Here is a 24848-nt window from a genome sequence, read left to right as displayed (position 1 = left end):
CCAGTATTTTCAGCAGTAAACCTTTTGTAAATAAGTGATGCTGAAAACAAACATACTGAACTCTTATTAGTGACTTATGAAACAGTCTTTTCTTTTGCACAGATACCGTGTTTTTCCATTTGCCACCGAGATGTGAGGATCGAACCACAGTGTATGGCGTCTCTTGCTATAGGCAGATTGAAGCAAAGGTAACATTCCAAGCTGTGAGTTAGATTAATGAAATAATAGGCTTGATGCATTAACGACCCTAAAATTCAGTGGCTTGTGTTACACCAACAGTCAAACTGCACGATCATCTTACATTTAAAAATCTGTGAAAATGTGCACAGTAGATAGCTACAGAACTTGAGAACTATTTCTTTCCCTTATGTCAGGAGGCGTATAGTGATCCTTTGAAATGTTCAAGGCAATTGAAAAATATGTTTTGGTTCTTGAGAGCTAATCCAGGCATCAGCACCAAGTAGCAAATTGAAGGTGACAGTCTATCAGGCGGCCAAGTCATGTTTCCAGGAAGTAGGCCTCTTGGGTGGAAAGAGTTGAATTTTCTTCAGTGTGTGACCATGAAGAATTTTAGAGTATTTCCTGGGATCTGACCACACAAGTGTAGGGATGTTTCTGTTTACCTGCCTCCTTTGCCAAAAGTACACATGCAGAGTAGACCAGAATCTTCCCGTTCATTGTAGCCACTTACCGGTACTGAACTTTTAGCAGTAAAGCTGAAAATTTGATGAGAGCTACAGTGTGCACCTGATCACACTGAGGAAATCATGTACTTGGTCTACTAGAATCTGCCCATATTGTCAATAGTAACAGTAGTATGATCTATGCACTTACAATTGAGAAGTTATTACAAATTTCTTTAAAAACTACTCCCTTTTCCGGTGAAATGCCAAGAATGTGGAATACTTTGTTTTAGTGTTAACATACCGTGATTATATTTAAAGTTCCTGTTTATGCTATGGGAGAAATTTTACATATGCAGATTTTAATTCTGTTTCTTTTGAACTAAATCCATGTCGATTTTAGTTCACTTACTATCTTTGCAGCCAGTCTTCACTGTATTCTGTGATTTAGAATTTTGCTCTATTTAACTATGAATTCTGTTTCTTTTGAACTAAATCCATGTTGATTTTAGTTCAGTCACTATCTTTGCAGCCAGTCTTCGCTGTATTCTGTGATTTAGAATCTTGCTCTATTTAACTACACAATAACTTGGCTTTATTGTACTCTTGATTCCAGTTTATGCTGTTCAGTAGCCAATTAAGAAGATAAATAGATGTTTAAAATGAACTCTTTGGAACAAGTAGAATGTAAAACAATGTGTTTCATACGCAGCTCTAGTTCCATCTGTCCTTTTTGATGTGTGGGCTGCAGTCCGCAGATTTGCTGTTTTGTACAATTAAGTGAATCACTTGGCTGTATTTCTGCCCCCACCCTTTCTAGGTCTGCTGTTAAGTGCTGGGACCGTTTGGTCTGGCTAGGAACGTAGTTGATTCCGTGGATGATACCCCCTTTAATTTATGGGTGGCTCAAAGCCACAATTTCTAGGCAAAGAGTTTTCAACCTGGTCGGTTTTCACAGATATTGTTAGAGAAGAACGAGTGATGTGTTGTCGCTTCTGTTACTTTACCCCGAGTTAAAATGCCATTGCCTTTTCCAGGGCTATTGCCTGTTTCTCATGCTAGTGTCTTTTAAACAGTCTTCTGCCTTCCATCACAGCTGTATTTGTATCTTCACTGCGCACAGTGAGATGAGAACACAACTCTGACATATCAATGTTATGATCAGTTTTTACTAGGTAAGGGCATACTGTTGCATGGTTTAGATATTCCACCATTGAAAGCAGTCAGTTTTAGGATTTTGTTTAAATAGGGGGAGTGGTATGTGGCAACTAGACCTGTGAAAGATTTCTTTTTGAAATTGCGTGTGGGTAAAAATAATGTAATACTTCTATTTCTTAGGCATTAAAAGTACGGCAAGCAGACATCACCCGAGAAACAGTACAGAAAAGTGTCTGCGTTCTCAGTCAGCTGGTAAGAATGTTTAACTCCCAAAACATTTTAAAATAACATATTAAAAATTATTTGTTTTCCATATTCTTATTTGGAACTTTTGGCTCCAAATATCTCTCTTTCAATCATTGCAGATTTACTGAAGTAAAATTGAATCGGAAGGCTATGGCATTTGAGTGAGCTGCCTTGAATTGCTGTCTCCTTGTAATTGTAAAAGTGTCTGCCTGTTGTGAGAGCCCAGGCTATCTATTTGCGCTTTTGGTTATTCTTAAGTGCTGATAACTTTATTTCATGTGGCAGTATTGAGGGGTTTGGCTATTATAATAACTGGAGACAGTGGCTATTGACAGCTGTGAAAGAGGTTTTAAGATAGTCACACATACAGCATACTCTTGTTTTGAAGAAACATCTTGTATTCCTTTCTATTTAGCAAAAGCTACTGATTGCCAGGCAGGGAACAGAAATTCTTTCTGTGCTTAAAGCTGAAGAAAGAAGTATTACTGGAGCTGCACAAGTAGTATTAAAGGAGGAAACTACTTTTCCAGAACGATGTTCAGTGATGGTATGGTATGTGCAAATGGAAAGAAAACAGAATTATCATTTTAAATGAACACAGGAGAAAGATGCTGCAAGTTAGAAACGAAGGACTGCCCTTCCAGGAGCTCTATGTGTAATAATGTGTCTATATTGCAAGATAAGAATGGGAGAAGATTAAAGATCAAAATGGGTGACTAAATAAGTTTTATTCACTTGCTTTTGTGTTTGTTTTTCTTCCAAGCCTTTGTATGGGTTACTTCAGGCAAAGCTGCAACTCATTACACATGCGTATTTTGAAGAAAAAGACTTCTCGCAAATTTCAATTCTAAAGGTAACTTGTAAGTAATAGCCAAGCAGAACAAAGTTTTCAGTGTATGGCTGCTGACTTTAGTGGTTTTAATCAGTGCTCAAATATTCCATTTGCATAGGTCATTCAGTTATTTGTCTCTTGTAATAACTTAACATGAACTAAATTAACTACCCTAATCTGACAGAGGGTCAGCTATCTGACTTGTAATGAAATACAAGCATGAGCATGATTGTCAGCCTGTGTCTCTGTTGACTCCATTAGTAAGATTTTACTTTCTTTCTGCAACAAGACATTGAAATCCTTGAATAAGTGCATTTTTTTTAATTCTAGATTTTGTGTGGCCGTGTGCCATTAACGGCTCCTGGGTTTTTTTTTTGCCTTTGTTCTAACTTTTACAGGAACTTTATGATCATATGAATAGTTCCTTGGGCAGTACTTTGCTAGAAGGGTCACAAGTTTATCTTGGTAAGTGACTTTTTTTGTACAAGCAGCAGAGATAATGTTACACTAATCAACACATTCCCTTTCTAAGCTAATTTGTTCATGTGCATTAGCAGATTAAGCACCAGAGATCTGTGTGCCTGCACAGTGTTCTGTTTTGCATTTCTTTATTGATGGATTTAAATAAATGTCAAATAAATGTAGTGTTGCTTTCGTAATAGGAGTTAGTTGTAAGTTGAAAGCCATGGTACCTCTTGACCTAACAGTCTGACAAGCAACTGCTTGGCTGCTTTTGGGAAACGGTACCTTCTTAATTTTTAGATGGAACTATTTGATGGTGTGAGGTGCTCAAGCTTTCATCTGTGTGTTATTTGGAATATCTGTAATTTGATTCTGACTCTTCTCTGTGTTTTCTGAATGCACAGTGTAGCATTTACTTCAATGTTTCCATAATGCTGTGTGGCAACCAACAGGAGTAACTCAGAGCGTGACTATTCACATTATTATTCTCTCCATTGTAGATTTAACTCTTGCTTCTGCTCAAAAGAAAGAACTTAATATTTCTGCTATTGAAATAACTGGGTTCACATAGAATGCATAATGAATGTCCCCCTCCTCCTGAAAAGTGGTGACAAGAAGTAAGTTAATATCTCTACTAGCTATTAAACTGTAATAATTTCTCTTTTTGTGGTATTTCAGGTCTGTCTCCTCGGGATCTTGTTCTTCACTTTAGACACAAGGTAGGTGTTCTCTGCTAGATATATCAAGTACAGCACTTAACTTTGTAGAGTAAAATGCCTTGTGAGGAACTGAAAAATAAACGTGGCTAGACATAGCTGAGCTAGGAGTGAGAGGACTATTTCCGAAGTACTTCTGGTTACAGATTCCTGATTTCCCATCCCCTTCTGCCTACATAACTTCAGTGAAAGTAAGTTCCAGACAGAAGCTTTGTCTGTCTGCTGGATTCCCTGTAGATTTGTAGGTTTGTGTGACATTGCTTTAGTCCTGTCCCAAGGTGCAAGTGCCATCTCGATTATGGTCTTGTTTCTATTTCCTGCTTCTCATCAGATGAATGTGATAGAAGAATATTGCTAAAGTCTGTGCAGACACAGCTTGGAGGATTTTTCCCTGTATCTTGTAATTTTTGCAGCTTTTGCCATCACAGAACCTGAGGGGACTTGCATCTCTCCTTGTTTTTCCTAATGACTATTGAAATTGAGTGTGTATGCTATAGCTAAGGTATAAACAGCATTTAGAATCTTTTATTAACTGAGAGGCATCAAGAAAACAAATTTGAGAATCTGGATTTCATGGTGTATTTGCACCTGCTCAGTAGATTTTTGAGGTAGAACTAATTTTTGTTTAACTTTAGATCTCTGCCAGTCATGGCCCAGAAGCATCTGTGTTTTTCTTTGAGTATAGAGAGTCTGGACAGCCACTTCTGATCTAGATACCTCATCTTTAGATGTCTAAAATTAGAAGAGGTGAATGCTATTCTTGGTATTTTGCTGAATTCTTTTCTGTATTTCTGTGGAGGAACTCTTTTATGTTTATGCAGTTTACTGTTTTTTAAAATTCTGGAGTTACGCAACATGTTCTTTCTGATAAGCTTTGTATGATTCAAATTGCACAGTTCTTTTTTTTGCAGGTTTTTCTTTGTGCATCTCAAATGCTATTTTAAAATGAGTGTTCAGGTGGAGAAAGGGTATTAGAAGACTGGTTTTCACTGGTCAAATGTACTTGATCATTTGACAGTTATGTAGCAATTAACATGAAATCTTGAAGAAGAGGTTATGCTTTCACAGTATTTTTGATAAATGGCACTGATTCACTCACCATATTTTTCCTTTTTGTGTTTTTTCAGGTCTTGATCCTTTTTAAATTGATTCTTCTGGAGAAAAAGGTAATGTTTTGTAGGCTGAGGCAGGTAATTGAAATAGAAATGCAATTGTTAAATTTTTTTCCTATGAAATTATGTGAAAAACAAAGTAAAATAAAAGTCATATATCAACAACTTTGCATCCCTATATAAATAGGGAAATTATACTGAAAGTAACTGCTGTGTGACGTATAAATCTGCCTCCACCTCTGTTCTGTTCACACTCCACCTTATTAATAGCTGTGCCAGCCAGAGTAAATAAAATGCGATTAAATGTGAGTGGAGAAGCTTAACGTATTATAGAAGATGGGAAAGGATACACCTAATGCAAATAGGTACCTGTGTAAAGGAACCGATAGGAAATGCTGGTACCTGAAAGGGGTCGTACAGCTTTACAGGGATTCAGTAAGTAGAAGTTCTGGTTCGGGCTTTAAAAAGGCCTGCCAAAGGAAATGAGTGCTAGAAGTGTCCTTCAGACCTGAATTGCATGGACGCCTGCAGGAGACAATGTGAAGACCCTTATCTGTTAGGTCAGGCTGAACTCAGATTATAAATTGGTAAAACTGTTGAATTCTAGGCTCAGTGTTTTTCTTTGGGCTAGCTTTCTGCCTGAGAAGCAATGCTATTGTAGTAATTGAAGTGGAATATGCAAAATGTCCCAGCCAGTGTGAAATAGTAGATACATTTGTTTTCTTCTGTGTATATATTAATACCCTGGAACAAGAACTTTCAGTGAAATGACTATCAGCTCCCAGACACATTTATGCAGGGATATTTTTTTTTTGTTTAAAGTTTTGTCTCAAGTTCCAAAACATCACTTTTTCTTCAGTGAACCTCCTGTGTTAAAACCCAGCTTCTTCAGAGTGCTGAGAAGGAACATTAGAATTTCCTGTTTGCCACACTGGAAAATCAGTAGGACTGAATCTATAAGATAATTGAAACAGTTGGAGGGGGTTTGAAAACAGAAGTAGCAGCTTCTTCCAAAGTTTTTGCACTTGTCACTTAATTCTGTAAGTTAGATACACCTTGATGAGAATGAATGCAGTTTCCGCATTAAAGAGCGATATGCTAAAGAGTGCTATATTAAAGGCTATGCAAAAGAAATACTTGAGAAAATATGATTATGACATAGTAGGAGTACACATGTAGAAATGTATGTAATCAAGACTTGGTATGCAATGTTTTCCCAAAAATAACTTTCTGAAGCTGATTAAAGCACAAGACGTAAATGCGCAGGCGGAGGGGAGAGCGAGGGTTTCCCAAGCATGCTCCTGTGACTCAAACATATGAAACAGTTTTGAAAACAACTGGATGCTTATTAAGTAAACCTGCAGGTTGCTTTGTTTTTGTTTTTCCCCAAGCCCCAACAGGGAGACACCACTTGTAATTTCAAAAGGAAGAGTTTTGGTTTTCTGGCACTGCCTGTTTTCTGGCAGATGTTAAGGTTCCAGAATAACTGTGGGAAATCTGTATGTTCAAAGACCTTAAATATAATGCGCAAGAAGCCACTAGTAATGCCAGTTTTCCTTGAGCTGAAAAATGCCTGAATGCCACAGACTGATTTCCTTTAATCCTTAGTAATTTGGTTGATGCCTTTCCATGGGCTAAAGGAATTTTATTTTTTTTTTCCACTTCTCAGCTGTTATTAGGCTGGAAGACTACTTCCAGATGGTGATCATTTGACTCTCTGCTGCCAGGACCACCCAGTTTGCTGATGTAAATATTTTAGGCCATCTAACAGGGTTGGGAGGGGTAAGGAAGTGTGCACCCATATAGACGGAAAGATGGCACAAATACAGAAAAGTACGCAGCTTAGTAAGTAGTACACCAGAACAAAATCCTAGACTGGAATAGATTTCTTGAAAACAAGGTACTTCTTTGTAGACTTAATGATTTCTCTAGGCTTAAAAATAAGTTTGGCTAGGAATATATGGTATCTGAGAAGCTAAACCTGTAGGAGTATCATAGGGTTTCTGTTGTAGTTCATTGCTGTTATAGAATCAGAATTATTTGGGGTGGAAGGGACCTTTAGAGGTCATTTAGTCCAACCTCCCTGCGGTGAGCAGGGACATCTCCAACTAGATAAGGTTGCTCAGAGCCCCATCCAGCCTGACCTTGAATGCCTCCAGGGATGGGGCTTCCACCACCTCTCTGGGCAACCTGTTCCAGTGCTTCACCGCTATTATATCATGCATCTTTCATACATGCGTTATAGAGCAGCATCTTAAAAGAAGTTAGACTTTTTTTATTCCCATTGGAGTCAGTCAAAATTCTCTCATTAGATGAGATGCCTGGTCTTCTCATTATGCTTTTTCTGTGGCTGTTGCAATTTGAATTCACCTATCTTGAACATGGAAAAAAGAAAAATTGTACACGATAACATACATAGTCTATTTCTAGCTGAGGTACCATTAAACATCATTTGGTATGTGTTAGGACTGTGTGGGTCTTTCTCTTGGTTCTACAAGCTAGTGAATTGATGGACTAGCAAATACTAGTGGAATGTGAGTTGTTCATCAGTCACTTCTAAAGTGTCTTCCTAGCTTACAGCAGAAGTCTTTTATTAAGTCCAAGTCTGCAAACTGGCACTTTAAATTTCATCTTAGACCTAGTAAACCACCTGCAGAGTCATCAAGTTAGATCATGCTGTATTCCTTTTGCGTTGTTGATTCCTTGTAATGCTGGTGTAGTTTTTACTAGTATCATGTTGCTTGAGGATGTAAAAATGGCATTGTTAAACAAGTTGACTTCTGTGGGTTTTTTTTGGTTTTGGGTTGCTTGGGTTTTTTGTTTCTTTTTGTTTGTTTGTTTTTCTTTCCTGCACCCTGAAGGCCTATCTTGAAGAAACTCCAGTAGTAATATTCAGTCTACCTTGTCTTTCTTCTTTCATTGCTAGCCTTTGACACCCCCCTTTTGAATTCCTAACTAATTTACTAATCCCAGTCTCTCTGATTTAATTAAGGAGATTCTGTTTTCCCATGTTGTGCCTTAAGTGCTTTACCAAAGTTAATACCAGTCATGTCTTCTGTTTCTAAAAAAAATCTTTTTTTTAATCGTAGGAAGATACCTGTAATAAATACATGCTGCATTTATCCTGTTTTTTATTTATCTACATATCTTTAATAAATTTTCTTAGAAGAGATGTTTTTGCATAGGTTTTTGTCAGAATTCTGGAATGGAGATTATTTGGCCTCTTTGATTTATAACAGAGATTTTAATGTACTACAAATGAACAAGAATTTATGCGGCATGCCAGGAACAACTCTTTTCCGTCAGTCATTCAGTAACTGGGTCAATTTGGGAAAAAAATCTGAATGACTGTCAGAAAAATCTGAATGATTGACAAGTATATATTACACACGTGTGTATATATATATACCCATATATCTTACAAATATTATAAAATATAAGGATACAATAGACATATTTAAATATTTACTTTGAACTGTTGTAAGAGCTTTTGTTGGTAAGCAGATTTTCTAAAAGAACCTAAAAAGCAGTGCCTTGAATAATTTGCATGTGTTCTGTCTATCTTTGTCATGCTTAAGTGTAATTTTATTTTTCTCATTCTGTCCTCCCTAATTCCCTTTTCCTCTCTTGCATGCTCTCTTCCCCTCACCCCCCTGCCCTTCTGTCACCAGGTGCTGTTTTATATTTCTCCAGTAAATAGATTGGTGGGAGCTCTGATGACTGTACTGTCAATCTTTCCTTTTTAAGAGAAGTTTGGACTTCTTTTTATATGCTTTCTGGTGATAACTGAGGCTGGCTGTACTGTCCCATTTGGAAAACAACTTACATGACAATAGAGTTCTGTTGGTATGTTGCCTGAAAAACGGGTGACTTGTGTGTCTGTGTACTATGTATACAGCTCCTAATACTTACTACTTGGGTTACTTCTTGTGCTTAATTGGAGCCACTGGATATTGTGTATTGCCTGTAACATTGATGGGACCCTGAATAAGTCACATATTCCTGTCAAGTTCCTTAAAAAACAAAAATATAAATCACTCTTCCTTCTACGTGTGCTTTTTAAAAAAAAAAAAAAACAAAACACAAAACCACGCACACCAAAACCAACCCAAACAAAACCAAAACCCCAAACCTTGCTAACTCTTAGCTTCTAACTGGTCTTCTCAAAGCAAAAAGGTTGGGGCAGATTCTTTAGGAGATAAAATGTGGGTTTTCGGTTTAGTTTGGTTTTGTTTTTTAACACCTGCCTGCCCCCACCCAAAGTAATGTTTTAAAAGATATGATTTGCACTATGCACATGAGCACTTTGTTCATTTTCTTTAATGAAAGCCAATTAAATTTCTATTGAGATGCTGATATTCATGCATGCTATCACTTTCCAGGTATGATTGAACATGGTCTTAGTGACTGCTCACAGTACAGACCAAGAAAGAGCATATCAGAGGATGCCGGCTTGCAGGAAAATACACCACGGTTAGATGACTATGTGTCTGCTGCTGATACTTCAAATACAAACTTAGGAATGGGAAAGGGAGGCAGGAAGGGGCCAGGAAACCATTCACTGGAAGGTCAAAAAGCAAATGTGCCTTTCTCCCAGTTAGAGAAGACTTGCAATGGAGCTCAGTCCTCCAATGGTACTGTGCAGCGCTTGAAAGTTCCTTCCCGAGCTTCTCCAGCATCCTCTGAAAGTGACTGGGAGACCTTGGATCCTAGCATTTTGGAGGAGTCTAATTTGAAGGAAGGAGAACGTGAAAATACAGCATCAGAACAGGCTGAAAAACTTCCGAGCGAAGGGACGAGCTCAGAAAGCCTTCCAATCACTGTGCAGCCCCAAGCAAACACAGGACACGCGGTGCTTGTTCCAGGACTGATATCTGGGTTGGAAGAGGACCAGTATGGTATGCCGTTGGCTATATTTACAAAGGTAAACATGATGTTCATGATACCTGGTAACGCAAAAAGACATCTGTTTTTCAGAAGTGGCTAATTATTATGGTTACCTGACTCCGGATGGACAGTAGGGTGCTACAAAACATGTGAGTACGGTCTCTGGCAAGCGACTGTGTTCCAAGGCAGGTGGAAAGTGTGAGTGCACGTCTGAGGGGTGTGCGCCGCACACATACATTCCACTTTTCTTTCATGCATATACTTCCATACCATTTGCAATTCTACGTGATGGTAACCTGCAACCCCACTGTGGTTAATAAATGGTAGGTATCAGTAACTACTGTTCTCTTTTACTCTGAGGAATTGATCTAACCTATATTGGGCAAGATCAGAGTACTTAAGAAGTGTTTAGATATCTTAATCTAGAGTAAGATTCTGAAAGCTGTATCGTAGCGGACACCTAAGCCGTTGTTTTCCTCTCTTCATTTTTATATATATGTATTTATAAATACATATGTGTGTATATATGCACAAAATGTATATATAAATATGTGTGTGTGTGTATACACACACACAAAAAAAATTATATCTATAATTTCACCCTTCTTTACATGATAACTCTTCGTGGTTGCCTGTGGCTCTTTTCCTGTGTATGGTGCTGAGCTGCTGAATTTTAAGCTTGCGCTGTTGCCTAACTGAACTCCAGGTATGCCAGCGTCTCTGTAAAGACTCTGATGGACATTGTCCGATAACAAGCAATACATTTACTAGGGCTGGTTTCCCGTAAAAAACACGGGGAAATGCGTTCAGATTTATTTCCTCAAGCTGATGAGGCTCAAAGTGGTGTTTCTTCCTTTGGAGGAACTTATTTGCATTTCCTTGCAGAACATTGTATTTGATGATTGTGTTTGAGCTTCTCACAATAACTTTCATTGGAAATGGTGCGCTGTGTGGGCCCAAGCGAGCAGCTCAAATGTCATTGCCCTGTATTGCCTCATGTCACTGTTAGAAATGCTTTTTTTAACAAAGATCTGCAGTCTGGTGTTTGTCCTTACGGTCTAATGAAAAGAATAGCCTGTAAATTGTATGAGGTCTAGTTCTATTGAAAAGACTAGATTGAAAGCAAGAAGAAAATAATTGATATGGGGGGCTATGAATGCAAACTTAGTTTGCTACTAAGCTGATAAAATAGAAGACTAAACAGTTCTAAGGAAGCTGACAGTTTCTACATGTTTACCTTCTGTTCCACAAAGGCACTTTTAATTTGAGTTCATCCAATGTAATTAAAGCAGAAAATGTTTTACGTCTCTTACATCACATTTTTCTAATAACTTGAAGTTACAATTTAACCACTTTCTGGAAAGTTTAAACCTCTTTAAAAGCTCTCATTTCAGGGTTCTTTTATGCCATGCCATGGTAAGACTAATATATCTGACAAATTTGAATGGGAGGAGATTTTGCTAGATCACATAATACATTATCCAAGTATACCTGAGCATGAGGAAAAATAGGTTGTGATACTTGTTTCTATACTACCGGTTCTGTAAGATCTAACACTCATTTCATTTGCAGTCTTTTAAAAAGAATGGAACATATTTAGTGGGCATGGTGGCATCAGGTGTACGGTTGGACTTGATGATCTTTGAGGTCTCTTCCAACCATAACGATTCTATCTATGATTCTATGTTAATGGAAATAGAAGTTGTTATACTTACAGACAAATGTGAATTTGGGAACTGAGACTTGATACCTTAAATAGTGAAAGAGTTCCAAGACTTTGCTACTTGGGCATACAGTAATTAAACCTTCTTTTGCCAGCTTCTTAAGCCATATTTTTTGGAAAATTTTCCATTTTAGGTTGGCGATTCCTCTCAAAGCACCATTGTTCCTTTGACACAGGCTGTTTTCAGCTGATAAGTGCTTGTCATCTGGAAAGCCATCCCTGTGTCTAATAAAACAAAAGGGACGAGTTGTGCTCCTTTCTTCCATATGCTTCCAATTACCCTGTACTGTGTGATGAAGTGCATGTGCCCTTTGTTTCTGTCCAGTATGCCGTTAGCCCTTCTGGGTTTCTACTAGTGAATAAATTGCTTTGAGCTTAATGCAATTGAACAGCTGGAATTAGGCTTTGGTATTAGATTCCAGGGGTATGTTGATCCTGTATTTAAAAAGAAAATTACAATACCTACAGCTGCTTCTCAATGACTTACGTCAAAGCCTTTTTTCAAAATGTTTGGGGTTTTTTTTGAATTGGAATGTAGGATACTAGATTAACTTAGAAGCACGAAGTGGGTAAAAAGCACAGTATATTGCTGTCTATCCTGCTCTTTCTTAAAGCAGGCATGCGTATGCTTATCAAAAATTGATTGCTATCTCTGGAGCCTGGAAATCTCCACCTACAAAATGTGGATAGCAGTCTGTAGCTTTCCTGCATTATGTGCCTCAGGACTACTAGAAGACATCTTGGTATGCAAGTGGAGAGATGAATCTTTATCTCCATCTCTGAAGTGACCTCACTGAGACCTCACTCTTGTTTTATACTGTTTGTTCTGTTGCCTTATAAACACATTTGATTCCTGTCCTTTGCATTGTATTTCGGTTTCAGTCCTGAGGCTGAAAGGCAACACAACCTCTTGAAAAATTTAAATCGTGTGGAATCTGGTTGCTTTGCTTTGCAGATGTAACATAGCAAAACAATAGATAATCGTGGCTGAAATTGTAATAACCAAGGTTCATTCTGGGTGGAATGTGCTGGCTTGTATTAGGAAAAACTCTGAATATAGACAATTTTTTTTTCCTTATGTTAATCCTCTAAATATCTCTGTTACTTTAGGGGTACCTTTGTTTGCCATACATGGCACTGCAGCAGCATCATCTCCTGTCAGATGTAACAGTCCGTGGCTTTGTTGCAGGAGCCACCAATATCCTGTTCCGTCAGCAGAAACATCTGAGTGATGCAATTGTAGAAGTATGAATCTTTGTATTTGAACTTCTTGAACTGGAGGGGGGGGGTGGAGAAGAGGTTCACTTTAAATACAGCTTTAAAGTTTCACATTCGTGCCCAAATTTTGAATTGCTTCCCTATGAAATAAATTCTTAAATACAGAACCCTATTAAATTTGTGTCATTTGTTAGGATAGGATTAGATAAGCTGTGCAAAACTAACACGTTTGTCTGTATATTCTTACATCCAATATTAGAATTTACAGGGCACTTCTTAAATTCTGTTTTGTTGCTGATGTAATTCTACTTCTCATGTCACGGGCTTTTTTCATGACTTTGTAATAAGGTCTTCAAAAATAAGTGCTTGCAGCTGAGAAAGAGATACCATTGGATAATAAAGCACATGGTATTGACTTCCTTCTGATTTAATCAAGAGGTTAAAAAAATGGTGTCTAAGAAAACACTGTGTCAGTTCTAGCAAATAGATACAAGTATATAATCAGCATTTGGTAACCTAAGATAGCTAGATATAGGTAACTAACTTAATAAATTGAAGTGATAATCAAAGAGCCTCTAGGAGAATACACGTGAGCACCAAACTTCCCCTGCCAAATCCTGTCGAATAAGCAGCTTTTACTTGTGTGCTAGGAAGGTGATCAGATTCTGGTTATATCAGAGCAGTATCTGGCTTTCTAGGAACAGTTAATTCGTTATTTCTTTGGTCATTTGTTTTTTCTTGGTCTTTTGGGGGACCGTGGGTTTAGATTTAGGTAGCAATATATAGGAGTATATATAAGCAGTTTTATTTAGATAAATGCTTACCCTTGGAATTATTTCAAACAGATAGAAGATGCTCATGTCCAAATCCACGATCCAGAACTCCGTAAGATCCTGAACCCAACAACTGCTGACCTCAGATTTGCAGATTACTTGGTGAAGCATGTAACTGAGAACAGAGATGATGTTTTCCTTGATGGCACTGGATGGGAAGGAGGAGATGAGTGGATCAGGGCTCAGTTCAGTGCTTATCTTCATGCACTGCTTGCTGCTGTGCTGCAACCAGGTAGAACAGATACCTTCTCTAGGGACTGAGATGAGGGTGGGTGTAATAAGCATTTGCTCTGTTGCATTAAATGTGTGGCCTGTCATTGGATCTCCCTCTGCTTAACGTTTCATTTTGGGCTGCTTCTTCCATTGCCCTTGGCTGTCCTTGTTATTCCTTGACAAGCTCTTTACTAATTCTTACTTCACAGCCTTACAGACACATTCTTCTTTGACTGTCTCCTTCTCCTTGATTTAATTAAGCTTTCCTTGTAAGTAGAAGTACCTGAAACCCTGTGCAAGATGAGACTTGACAAACTTGGGTGTCTTACAGACTCTACTGCAACCTGAAGTTAATTTTGGGGAACTAATTGGATTCAAGGAGATGAGAAGTTAAGTGGCTGTCTTCAGGAAGTTTTGCTAGGCTGTTCCATCCGTTTTCCCTTCCTGCCACTGTCTTAAGTAGGGATTCACATAAGTGAAAAGTGTTGTCTAGAGGCTTTATAAGCTTGTGTTTTCTGGAGCTCAACATCTTCTGTCTTAACTCAGAGGGGATTCTCTATGTTCCAATCTTTTGTGCATGAATATAACTAAAAGAATCAGTGTTTTATTTGTAAAAAATGTTTAGTTTGCCCAGCACTGACCCTGTTAACTTCATTCTCGTCATGATTATTTGCATCAATTCAGATCCTGTTCTGTGGTGTTTGTGAGAAAACATGGGACTGAGAACTTGATTTTAAAGTCTGGAAGATGCTAAGTTCTTTGTCTGACAACATTAATATTTTAAGATGATGACCTGGTTGATAGGAAATGTCAGGGTTTTCTGGAAGCTCATACTGCTTCACTGACTGGCTCTAAAATGCTTTCCTATATTCTTCAGTGTTTTAAAGGGGATAAGTTTATTCCACAGTAGTTCATACTGCAGTTTCAGAGTAGATTTGGGGTTTACTAAATTTGAATGAGTAATAACAGAGTACAGCAAAGCCCAGTGTATCTGACCAAGACCAATGCAAATGATGTGTTTTGTTCTTGGTTGCTATGTGGCCGTTCTCTCCCATTTCCTGTCTTTGCCCAGAGAACAAGTCAAGAGGTGTATGTGTTTGGATGACCTTTTCTGGTTGAGCTCTTTGATTCATTTATAAAGTTCTAAGTAAAAATAAGACAAGTATTTTTTTAAGCTTTTTTAATTATTTTTTTTTTGTCCTGGCATTGTATATCTGGTACACTTTAAAACAAAAATAATAAAAAATTTTTGAAGTGCCCAGTTCTTAGTACTAGAGTTTTAATTGTCTTTGATTTGATAAAAGCCTGGAAAATGTAACTTTTTTCTTTATAAGAAAAAAAAAATTCTCTTGTATTACATCTCTAACGAATTGCTGCAAATTCTCATCTTTATTTTGTTTTATCAGACAACGAAAAGACTTTGTCAGACTTCGGAATGGCATTTGTAGCAGCTTGGAAAAATACCCACAACTACAGAGTATGGAATAGCAACAAGCATCCAGCTCTTGCAGAGGTAAATTCTAGGTAAGGAAACATTTGGGTTTTTTTTCCCCACCTTAGCATTTAACATGGAGAGCTCCTAGTATGCGTGGTCAGGCACACCATTCTGTTGAATTACAGTGTTCCCCTTGTTCCTGCTGTAAAGCCCTGAGGGTGAAACTTTGGGGCCCTATCCTGTAAGTGCGGAAACCGAGTATTTCTGTTCTTCAATACCTTACTCTGATTCTGGGCTATAGTTCTATGAAGAAAAATATACCCAGAGTCAGGAGAAGTGAAACTTGTTCAAGCTGATTGTTGGCTGTCCCCAGCCATAAAAAGTTTGTCATTCCTCAGGAATTGTCCTCAGATGGTTCTACTTTTTATTAATTGCTTCCAGGTGTCCAGGGAATAGCTGTGTCCAGGGTTGTCATTGCTGGGGCTGGAGGGGAGCTGGCTGTTTAATGTTGCATCTTCTATACTTTGGATTGGTTTATGTGTATTTTCACTCAAAGATGAGATGATGCCAAGCTTGGTAACACTGTTGGCTGTGCAAGTGTTTTGTTTAGCATGGGTTATTACTGTACTGCAGGGAGTTTTGTTTGCTTTTGCTTTGTCAGCTGCTGTAGTCTGAAGAAGGTTTTTCTTTAGACCTACAAAGCTCTTTTGATCTACTTAAGGGACCTTTTTTATTTGCTCTGTGTTGCTAGGAGGTGCCTCTGCCTTAGTGTGAAAAGTTTGTTAATATCTGGTCTGTAAATAGAAGGCACCTTACAGGTAGTTCGTAAGAAATTTAAGGTTGAAAAGTCACTGGGACCTAGCCTTCTGTAAAGTGGTATAATAGTGTATCTACAAGAGATGGTATTTGTTTGTAAGCCACAGAGAGGAGTACAAGTAATAATTGTGTGATATAAATTCATCGTGAAAAAAGAAATACTTAATGTCTTCTTGGATTTTTCCTCCTTTTCTAGCCACCCATTCCAGGGACAGTACTCTGTATCAGATGTTAAGTTAAGATTGTCACAGTAAGTATATAGTACTTTGATTTGTATTGGTTTAAAAGTGTGGTCAAATATTAATAACTGTGTATGTTGCTATGATGAACTAAACAAAATAATGATTTAAATTGGCCATGTATATGGAATTATACTCAGCGTTCTCCTGCAAAACATCACTGCATCTAAAGATGGAATATTTGCCTGAAATGGGGAAAAACAGTGCTAATGTACATTTTGTGTTGGACTTTACATAATGGAGCTCTGATTTTTTTGCATTGCACTTATAAGGCTTTTGTATACTTTCATCAGAGTTTTTCCTATATGTTGACTTTAGGTCTCATTATTAATAAAAAACCAGCTTTTTTTATTAAATTAGCTGGTATTTAATACAGAATTGAAGTTCACTGTATGTATACTGAGACATGGTTCAGTTTCTTCGATTTGAAAGTTTAGAATGAGTTTTACATAATCTCTTACTGCACCAGACTCAGCTGAACTTCAAGTTGATCTCAAGTCTTACCCATAGTATTCAGGTGTAAAACTGAGTGGTGCTTTTTCTTCCCATAGCTGTTCAGTTCTAACTGAAGCCAGAATTCAGTCTTGGAGTTGCAGTTAACTATCTCCTCTTGTTTATGCACCAGGGAAATAGATTGTTTTCTCACTTAGCTATGTTGACCATAAAACATCCGAGACTGGTTCTTTAAGATGCCTGTAAATCAGCAATACACACAGGCTGCTGCTTCTGCACCTGCCTTGGCTGTAGACAGGTATTTTCAGTGAGCAGACCTAAACCACATGCTAACATAGAGGAACAGCTTGAGGAATAAAAAGGTTCAGGCTTCAGCCCTCTGAATCTTTTTGTTGCTTTTGCTGACCGATGACAGATTAAATTTCCATGATGGCAATTGAGAATGCAAATGAATCGAGATTTATCTCAAGGTAATTGCCTTCGGTAAGGTGCATGGTGATAGCAGCTTTTATTATTAATGGAAGATCTTTGTAGAAGGACTTAATTTGAAAGATGTGGAGGTGTCTGTAATCCTTCACTTGCCCTATTTTTGTGTTTGAAAGGGGAGACACCAACTCTTCTGAGTAACCTGAAATCAGTGTAAAAGGACCAGTAGTTCTTAGCGTGTCTGTAATATTTTTACAACATTGTATTTTTACAACAGTGCCTTTATTCTCCAGATGTGACTTTGCTATCAGATACTCATCAAAATTACTTGCTTTTGCAAACTGAGCCTAAACTTGTTCCTGGTGTACTCTATTCTTTCTGCTTTTTGCACCTACGCTGAAGATTTCGAAAGCGGGGAAAGAATGTGGCATGTTGCATTGTTAAGTTTTACATAAATGGGTTTTCAAAGCCTGAAATGTGACTTGAATGTTACAACTTAAAACTAAATCAGATTATTTTCAAGTGTTAACACTTGTGCAGTAGAACTGATTGCTTTTGTGCTTTTCCTTCCAAATGATGGTAGTATCTGTTGTCTTTCTGCATTTAACAAAAGCAGGAGTGTAAACTGTACTTGACCAAAAATTTAATCTTAGAGCAAGATACAAAGTAAACTTTATTTAGAAAATAGAATAATGACTCATCAGTAACACTGTTTTGTTGAAAGCTTATATATTAGAGCTAAAACTTCTCAAAACTACTGCAAATCGGGCTTTTTAATTTAGAACATAAATGCATTTTGGTAATCATTTAGGAAAGGTATAAAGTGTGTTGTATAAGAATGAACCATCATGTTTTGATTCCTGTCCTGCTGACAGTATCTTTTTCTTCCTTTGAGAAGCTTGCCTAACATCTCATATGTAGATAAGATGCATGCAGGAATTATGGGCTTGATCATATGTATATTTATATATATACATAAAAATAAACAAAACTGTACATATATATGCTATGTAAACCTCTGTGTGTACTGATATGTATTTCAACTATGTATTTTATTTACACCTGGAAGTACTAAGAAGTCAGTCAACTAACAGTCTTCAGTATCTCTCTTGTTTAGCTCTGTGCAAAACAGTGAACGTGGAAAGAAGATTGGAAACGTGATGGTTTCTACTAGCCGAAATGTTGTACAAACGGGAAAAGCTGTAGGTAAGAAACTTATTTAAAACCATGTTGCATCTAAGCTGTATCTTTTTTTGAAGAAGCATCCTATATCTCAGTTATATTTAATTTTAATCCAAGCGTACTTGATAACATACATACAAAACAGAGCTGGTTGAAATCAGAGGAAGACCTTGTGTTGGTTTCTGCAGGTTTTGCAATAGTCTGTAATTTTCTGGAAAAGCGCTTCTTGCACTTGAACAGAGGCAACATCACATTGTCATCTTGCAGTGCAAGATAATGTGAGTTCAGACATTGAAGAATCTGATAGTTGTTCTGCAGCAGCTTTGCCAAAAATTGTTTCGTTTCCTCTTTTATGCCATTGGAGTCTTTCTACTCTTTTTGCTGTTGTACACTCTGGCAAGGAGCACCTTTCAGCCTGAAGTCTAGCAAGAACAACATAGGATGTTTCTGCTGAGCTGCTGTGTTCAAATTCTTTAGATGTTTTCTGACGCGGACTCTGGACTTGCATTTTAAAACCCAAATTGGATGACTGATTGTGTGATCTTTTTAAAAAAAAAAATTATTTATATTTCTTTTAGTAGCTTAGTAATGATAACACTACACTATTGACCTTCTTTCTTTTGTTTTGTAATGCAGGTCAATCAGTTGGAGGAGCGTTCACAAGTGCGAAATCAGCTATGTCATCGTGGTTTTCCACTTTTACGCAGTCAACCCAAAGCCTTGGGGACTAAATCATGGTTTTGCATAATGCTGCTGAATATTTCAGGTGCAATGCTTTCTCTGAGCTGTAAAAGACTGCTCCAAAACATAGGAGTGGAGATTAACTACCCAGGACCAAACAAGGTATATGTTGCTTGCAAGCAGATGTGGAATGTTATTATTCAGTTTCACTAGAAGTATAGAAGAATGGTGTCTCCATACAATGGGATGGCATTTGCAGTATATTGGTTGTATTTAAAATGACTACTTTTCTTTAAAACTGAGCCTTTATAAAGACATGAGCAAACAGGGCTTGTTGCAAGCCAAACGTGATTGACTTTAGATTTGTACATTTTCTTGGATGTTCAAAATATTTATGTAAACTAGTTATATTTTTCAATCTAAATAGCCAGATGTTTGTGAATGCTTGTTAGAAATAAGCAGAGTATAAATACTGATTATCTTTCAGGTTGGATTTGAGAGTATCTCTGCAAAAAGTACATGGTAGAAACCCTTAAAGGGTTCTAAGCCAGGTGGAACTTTATCGCTTTCACCTGCAAACTAAAATCAGCAGGGTACAGAGTAAGGCTGTGGCTGACTTAAGGGTTTTTTTTCCTTTATCCTCAGTTGTTTGCGTTAATCTGTCTCTAGCTCTCTCTGTGTCCCCAGATCTGTGTGACAGTTGCGAAATCAGTATTTTCTTGATGTTATGCAGTAGGCCTTCGTAACTGTGCATATGTTTGGCCGTGTTTTTACCCTGGGACGTGAATGGGATTCCAGTTGGAGAGATATCTTCAGGAAAAGTAGTACAAAACAATTCTCCCAAATTGGGATTGGATCATAGACAGTTTTATGAGGTCTTGCTCTATTAGGATGTAATTACATCATCAGTGTAGTTACATACATGTGAATACAAAGTACTAAAAATGTCTAAAACTAGCACAGTAGCAAACTCTACGTGGCGCTTTTTTTTTTTCCAGTAAAGTTACAAAGACTCTTCCAAACAAAAATCGGCTATATTGATTTTCTGTGTCGACTCAGGGAATGTTCTGTTTGGATAACTACTTTTTTCATAAGGAAAGTAATACTAGAATTGAGAGAGAGTAACTGAAACGCCTCAGTTTGTGTCCTTGTGTGAAGAAATATAATAGTTTATATGAAAAGATGTGGCATAATGCTGTATTTCATATGTGACATGCATGCAGCGTGTTCTGTATGCAAGCATATTCCACTTCCTGCATTTCCTGATTCGGAGAGAGATTATTTCCTGTTTCTTGCAATGTGTGTGCCTCTCTCTGCCTTCTAACATCCCCACGTGATAGCTGTTAACATTTTCTACGTTACATGATCAAATGTTCCAACTTTCTGTAGTAAAAGGCTCTTAGTTTATTGCCTCATCAGTATCTGTCAGCATTTTGCTGTGTTCTTCTCTGGGGCCAAGATTTCAAGTCACGGTTATTTCTTCTATTCCTCAAATGAAATACAGCAGCTGTACAAGAGATAAACAAGAAGGCTTGAATGTAATTTGTTTTAAGAAATTAAGTTGTAATTTCTTTAGGTGCATTTGAAAAGCTAATAGAGAAGCCATACTTGTATCACATAGTTATTGTCCAACAACTTAGTTTTCACTTTTATTGCTTCAAACAGCAATTTGAAAACACAGGATCTGGTTTAAAGCCTTCATTAATTTTTTCCAGGACAAACTAGATAGAAGGGCTGTGGAAAACCTGAGAGTATACAGCCTGTTTGAGTGGTTTCATTTGAGAGGGGCAAAAAAGACCCCTAAAGCTCTACTAATCTACTGCTTCTGACGTACAAGTAAAATGTATCTATAGAACTGCAACTATTGCTCCTGATCTCTGCAAGTATTTGTGTCTCTCCTTAAACTTCTGATGCCCTTTTCTGTTTTATCCCACAACTCTGTAACAGGCATTTGTATCTTTTCAAAGACTACGTAATACTTGATATGCAGGAAGAGCTCTGGTGAAATCAGACTAGGGCTGCATTTATTCACGATGAGCTTTCTGATTCAGCATGCAGATAAGAAAATAATCACTTGCTCTTGTGAAATGGCTAATAATATCTGCTGTCTGGGATTTAAGTGCTCAGGCTTCATGTTGTAGTGAAGACTGGATAAAGGTGCATAAAGGATTTAAGCACCTATAAAACTAACTCCAGCAACTTAAGGCACAGTAGGTAAATTTAGGCCCAGGTTTGTTCTTGCTCCCACAGACTCCCTCGCTGGCCCAGGGATCTTAGAAAGCTGGTTCTTTTTTTATTTGGGGGGTGGGGGGGTGGTGTAGATTGATCTGAGGAAGGGCAGAATGAGGTGCCCTCTGCAGTGCTAAGCTGACGCAGACGCACGGCTGCTTGCTGCTTTGTACAGGGACTCTTGTGATACTTCATAGTATTTCTCTTATGGGCAAGAAGACCAGACAGATCTTTCTCTGCAGTCTTTTTCCCACTGTCTCAGCTGTGTCTGTTTTGGAGCCAAACGTACAACCTGATTAAGAGTATTTTCCTTTCTTTACAAATGATAGAATAAGAAACTTGTATTCATTTTCAATCTTTCGAAGAACTGGCATCCTGCTAGTAAGTTGGACTGTGATTTAAACTCAAACAGTGATTAAGACTCATGCAGTGGGTGGAAATGAAGCGGTTCATAATATGTGGTCTTCGTTAACATGCATGTTTTGCTCTGACATTTGCTTAAACTTACTTTTGGGCTGTAGGAAGGCATGCAGCCACTGAGGTTCCATCGAAGCTCATTTAGTCCTCTTCTTAATTTAATGGTTCTAACCTCTTTAGTTAAATCCAATGCAAGTGCAAGTTATTTTCCTCCCCTCTGTTTTAAAATTTCCAGTGCAAGCATTATTACTTAGATTCAGGCAGTCGACTTCCATTTCAAAGACTCCGGAATCCATTTCTGCACTGAAGAAACACTGAGTCCTAAATGAATTGGCGGTAGCGCCTCTCATGAGTCAGCTGTGAAGCGATTGTTACCTCTGCAACATCCATCGTGACAGAGCTGTATTTCTGGCTGTCAGAAATATTTGACTAAAAAAAATATTTGACTAAAATGTTCAGCATTTTTCATCAGTCCTTTTCATGTCATAACCTTAATTCCTGTATACATCTGACACCGGTTTCCTCAAAAATCATGATGTCATTATCATTTTTAGATCGCTGTTCTAGTACATTGCACTTATTTGACCTTGTACATCTGTTTTAAGCACCTTTGTAATTAAATTTAGTATTTTGCCTAAACAATCTTCTGATTTCCACACAAATTATTACTAAGCAGAGAAACTAATGTGGCAGTATTTCATTGTAAAAGTGAAGGCGTGAATGCAGTTTTTAAACATAGAAGTTGTTGCTTGATAATTTAACATACAAGTAATGTATTTGATTTTTTTTTTCTTGTGCTGCTCAAAAAATAAATACATCCAGCCTGTTTAAAATTCTGTCTGCTCAAAAAGCTGTATTATTTTAAGAAATTAATCTCACCAGAAGACACTTGCAGGCATCTGGTTTTGATACTGGTTTCTGCTTGTGATTCACTGGCAGTCTTTTTGAAATTTGTGTTCCATTTAAAATGATTGTGGATATTGCTTTTTGCAAATTTAGGGCAAGAGGATCCTCTAGTGTGACTTCTGATTCCCTGTTGGTACTGCTCATTGTGAATTGCTTAAAGTCTTCAGTAGGTCACAGACCTTTCTTACGTCAGTAAGAACTTTAGGTACGACTGGAAAATTTTGATGTAGATTTAGCTTCCAAATAGTACGTAGTTCATGTGGATTCTGAAATCTAGTAAAAATCAGGATGCTGAGTAAATTAATTGCTGCACACCCAGTTCTCTGCCATAGTGAACTATTTTAAAACTTTAAAACTTCTACTGTAACTGTCATTGTACCTGGCTGAGAATGATTTGGTAAATTGCTGTTTCCCATAGGAGGAAACAGAACTGCCTTGAATAACTTTCAGATGTGAATTAGATGAAGCTTAGGTCTAGAAAACGGTTGCAATTCTCCAAAATTTGTTAAAATTTTTCCAACATATGCAAGTAGTTGTGCAAGCACACCGAAAGATAAATTTACATCATGTAGTTTATGCAGTGTAATTTTACTTTCTTGCAGGTATTTAGTTTTCATTAAAAAGGGCAACATGGAGAGTGTTCATTAAAGGCAGAAACACTACATTATTGTACTATGATTAAAGATGTATGGCAAATTGCTTCATGGTGTTTGAAGTCTTTAGTAGAGGAGAGACTGACTTAAAAAAAGCAGGCACAGCGCTTTAGTTCTGTGATGTTTCTGGTCTTGACCCCATTCTCTATCAAACATTAGAAGCAGAGTTTGGATTCATTAAAAAATGTAGAGATGGATCACTTGTGTCAGTTAAATAGTTGGTGATATAGTGAACCTTACTCAGATTACCTTATTCCCCGTAAGTGACATCCTGTGTGCATAACATCTGTATGCAGGTGGCTTAATCTCAGTTGGGGTGGAACTCCGAAGTCTGGCTGTCTTGTTGAGTCCTCCTATATAGGTTCAAAACTGCCTCATCATACATTGCTCCTCTTGTAATGCTATTCCAAAACCAACTGATAGAAAATAAGATTATTTTTTTTTTTGTTACTTCCCTGCCTGAATTTACTAATACTGATGAAAGCATAATTACTGTTTGCCTCAATAGTAGCAGAGAACATCTACAAAATCTTTTTTTCTTCTCTTAATCTAGATCACTAAGAAAGTACCACTGCTTTCTAGATCAGGTGAGCATCAAGAAAATCAAATAAGAACATTTAGATTGAAGGAAGAAGTTACTAAAGTTGAAGGCAGATGTAAAGGTATTTTCTTGTCTTAAAAACAAGATAGGGAATAACATCACTTGCCTACTATGTGAAACAGATGGAGAATACTGAAGAAGGAACCTCAATTGGTCTCTCATCTCTCAATTCAGAGACTTTATGAAATGCAGACAGAAACACGGTTGAGAATTTTAAAAGTTCAGGCATACCAGAAAGTGGCAAAAAATAACGCTGAGCTTAACGTGTTGCTTAATTTGACCTGCAGTTACTGACTTTTGCTGCTCTTAATAAATGGTGTGTGTATGTATATTGTGATGTGTGTAATGCTGTGCCGAAGAGCTGGCTGAAGAGCTGCGTGTTTTAGAGCAGGAGGGGAGAAGAGCACCCACGGAGATACTGTTACTGCTCTTTCACCTCCATGCCTGTCCCATCTTCTCTGTTAGTCCTTTCTTCCATGTCAAAGTTTCTGTAACTCGGTACTGACCCAGGCCTTGCTCTGACCTGCTGCTTCTGGCTGTTTACCAACCTCTTCCAGTATGGAACTTGGGAGGTGTGTGAAGATGTGCAGATTTCATATAGGCTGCCTCCCACCATCACCAGTGATCCCTGCATTTTATTCAGTCTGCTAGTATTCCTCCTCCAGGTTATAAGCTCTGTGAGTAAGAACTGTGCCTTGCTGAATTGTACTCATGATAAATGTTGTAGGAGGGAGATATTTTAAATACTCCTGGAGTGGAACTGAACAGGATTTTGGCTAATGTTGAG

General features: G+C 37.7%; 1 protein-coding gene across 1 annotated transcript; it reads left to right on the top strand.

Annotated features, from left to right (window-relative positions):
- Nucleotides 1-102: 102 nt before the first annotated feature.
- AVL9 (AVL9 homolog (S. cerevisiase)) lies at nt 103-19767 on the top strand (the record flags this gene model as incomplete). The annotated part of the gene is made up of 14 exons (XM_009698770.1): nt 103-188; nt 1962-2033; nt 2791-2880; nt 3258-3324; nt 4000-4040; nt 5165-5203; nt 8821-8882; nt 9524-10073; nt 12870-13004; nt 13823-14042; nt 15430-15547; nt 16471-16524; nt 18510-18598; nt 19211-19767. Coding segments are annotated over 14 exons (1718 nt in total), but the record flags the coding sequence as incomplete, so codon positions are not given.
- Nucleotides 19768-24848: the final 5081 nt, after the last annotated feature.

The sequence above is a fragment of the Cariama cristata genome, unplaced genomic scaffold (genome assembly GCF_000690535.1).
Source record: "Cariama cristata isolate BGI_N322 unplaced genomic scaffold, ASM69053v1 scaffold27024, whole genome shotgun sequence".
Classification (NCBI taxonomy): Eukaryota; Metazoa; Chordata; class Aves; order Cariamiformes; family Cariamidae; genus Cariama; species Cariama cristata.
Note: the sequence above shows the minus strand (reverse complement) of the source record. Positions and strands in the feature narration are given on the sequence as shown.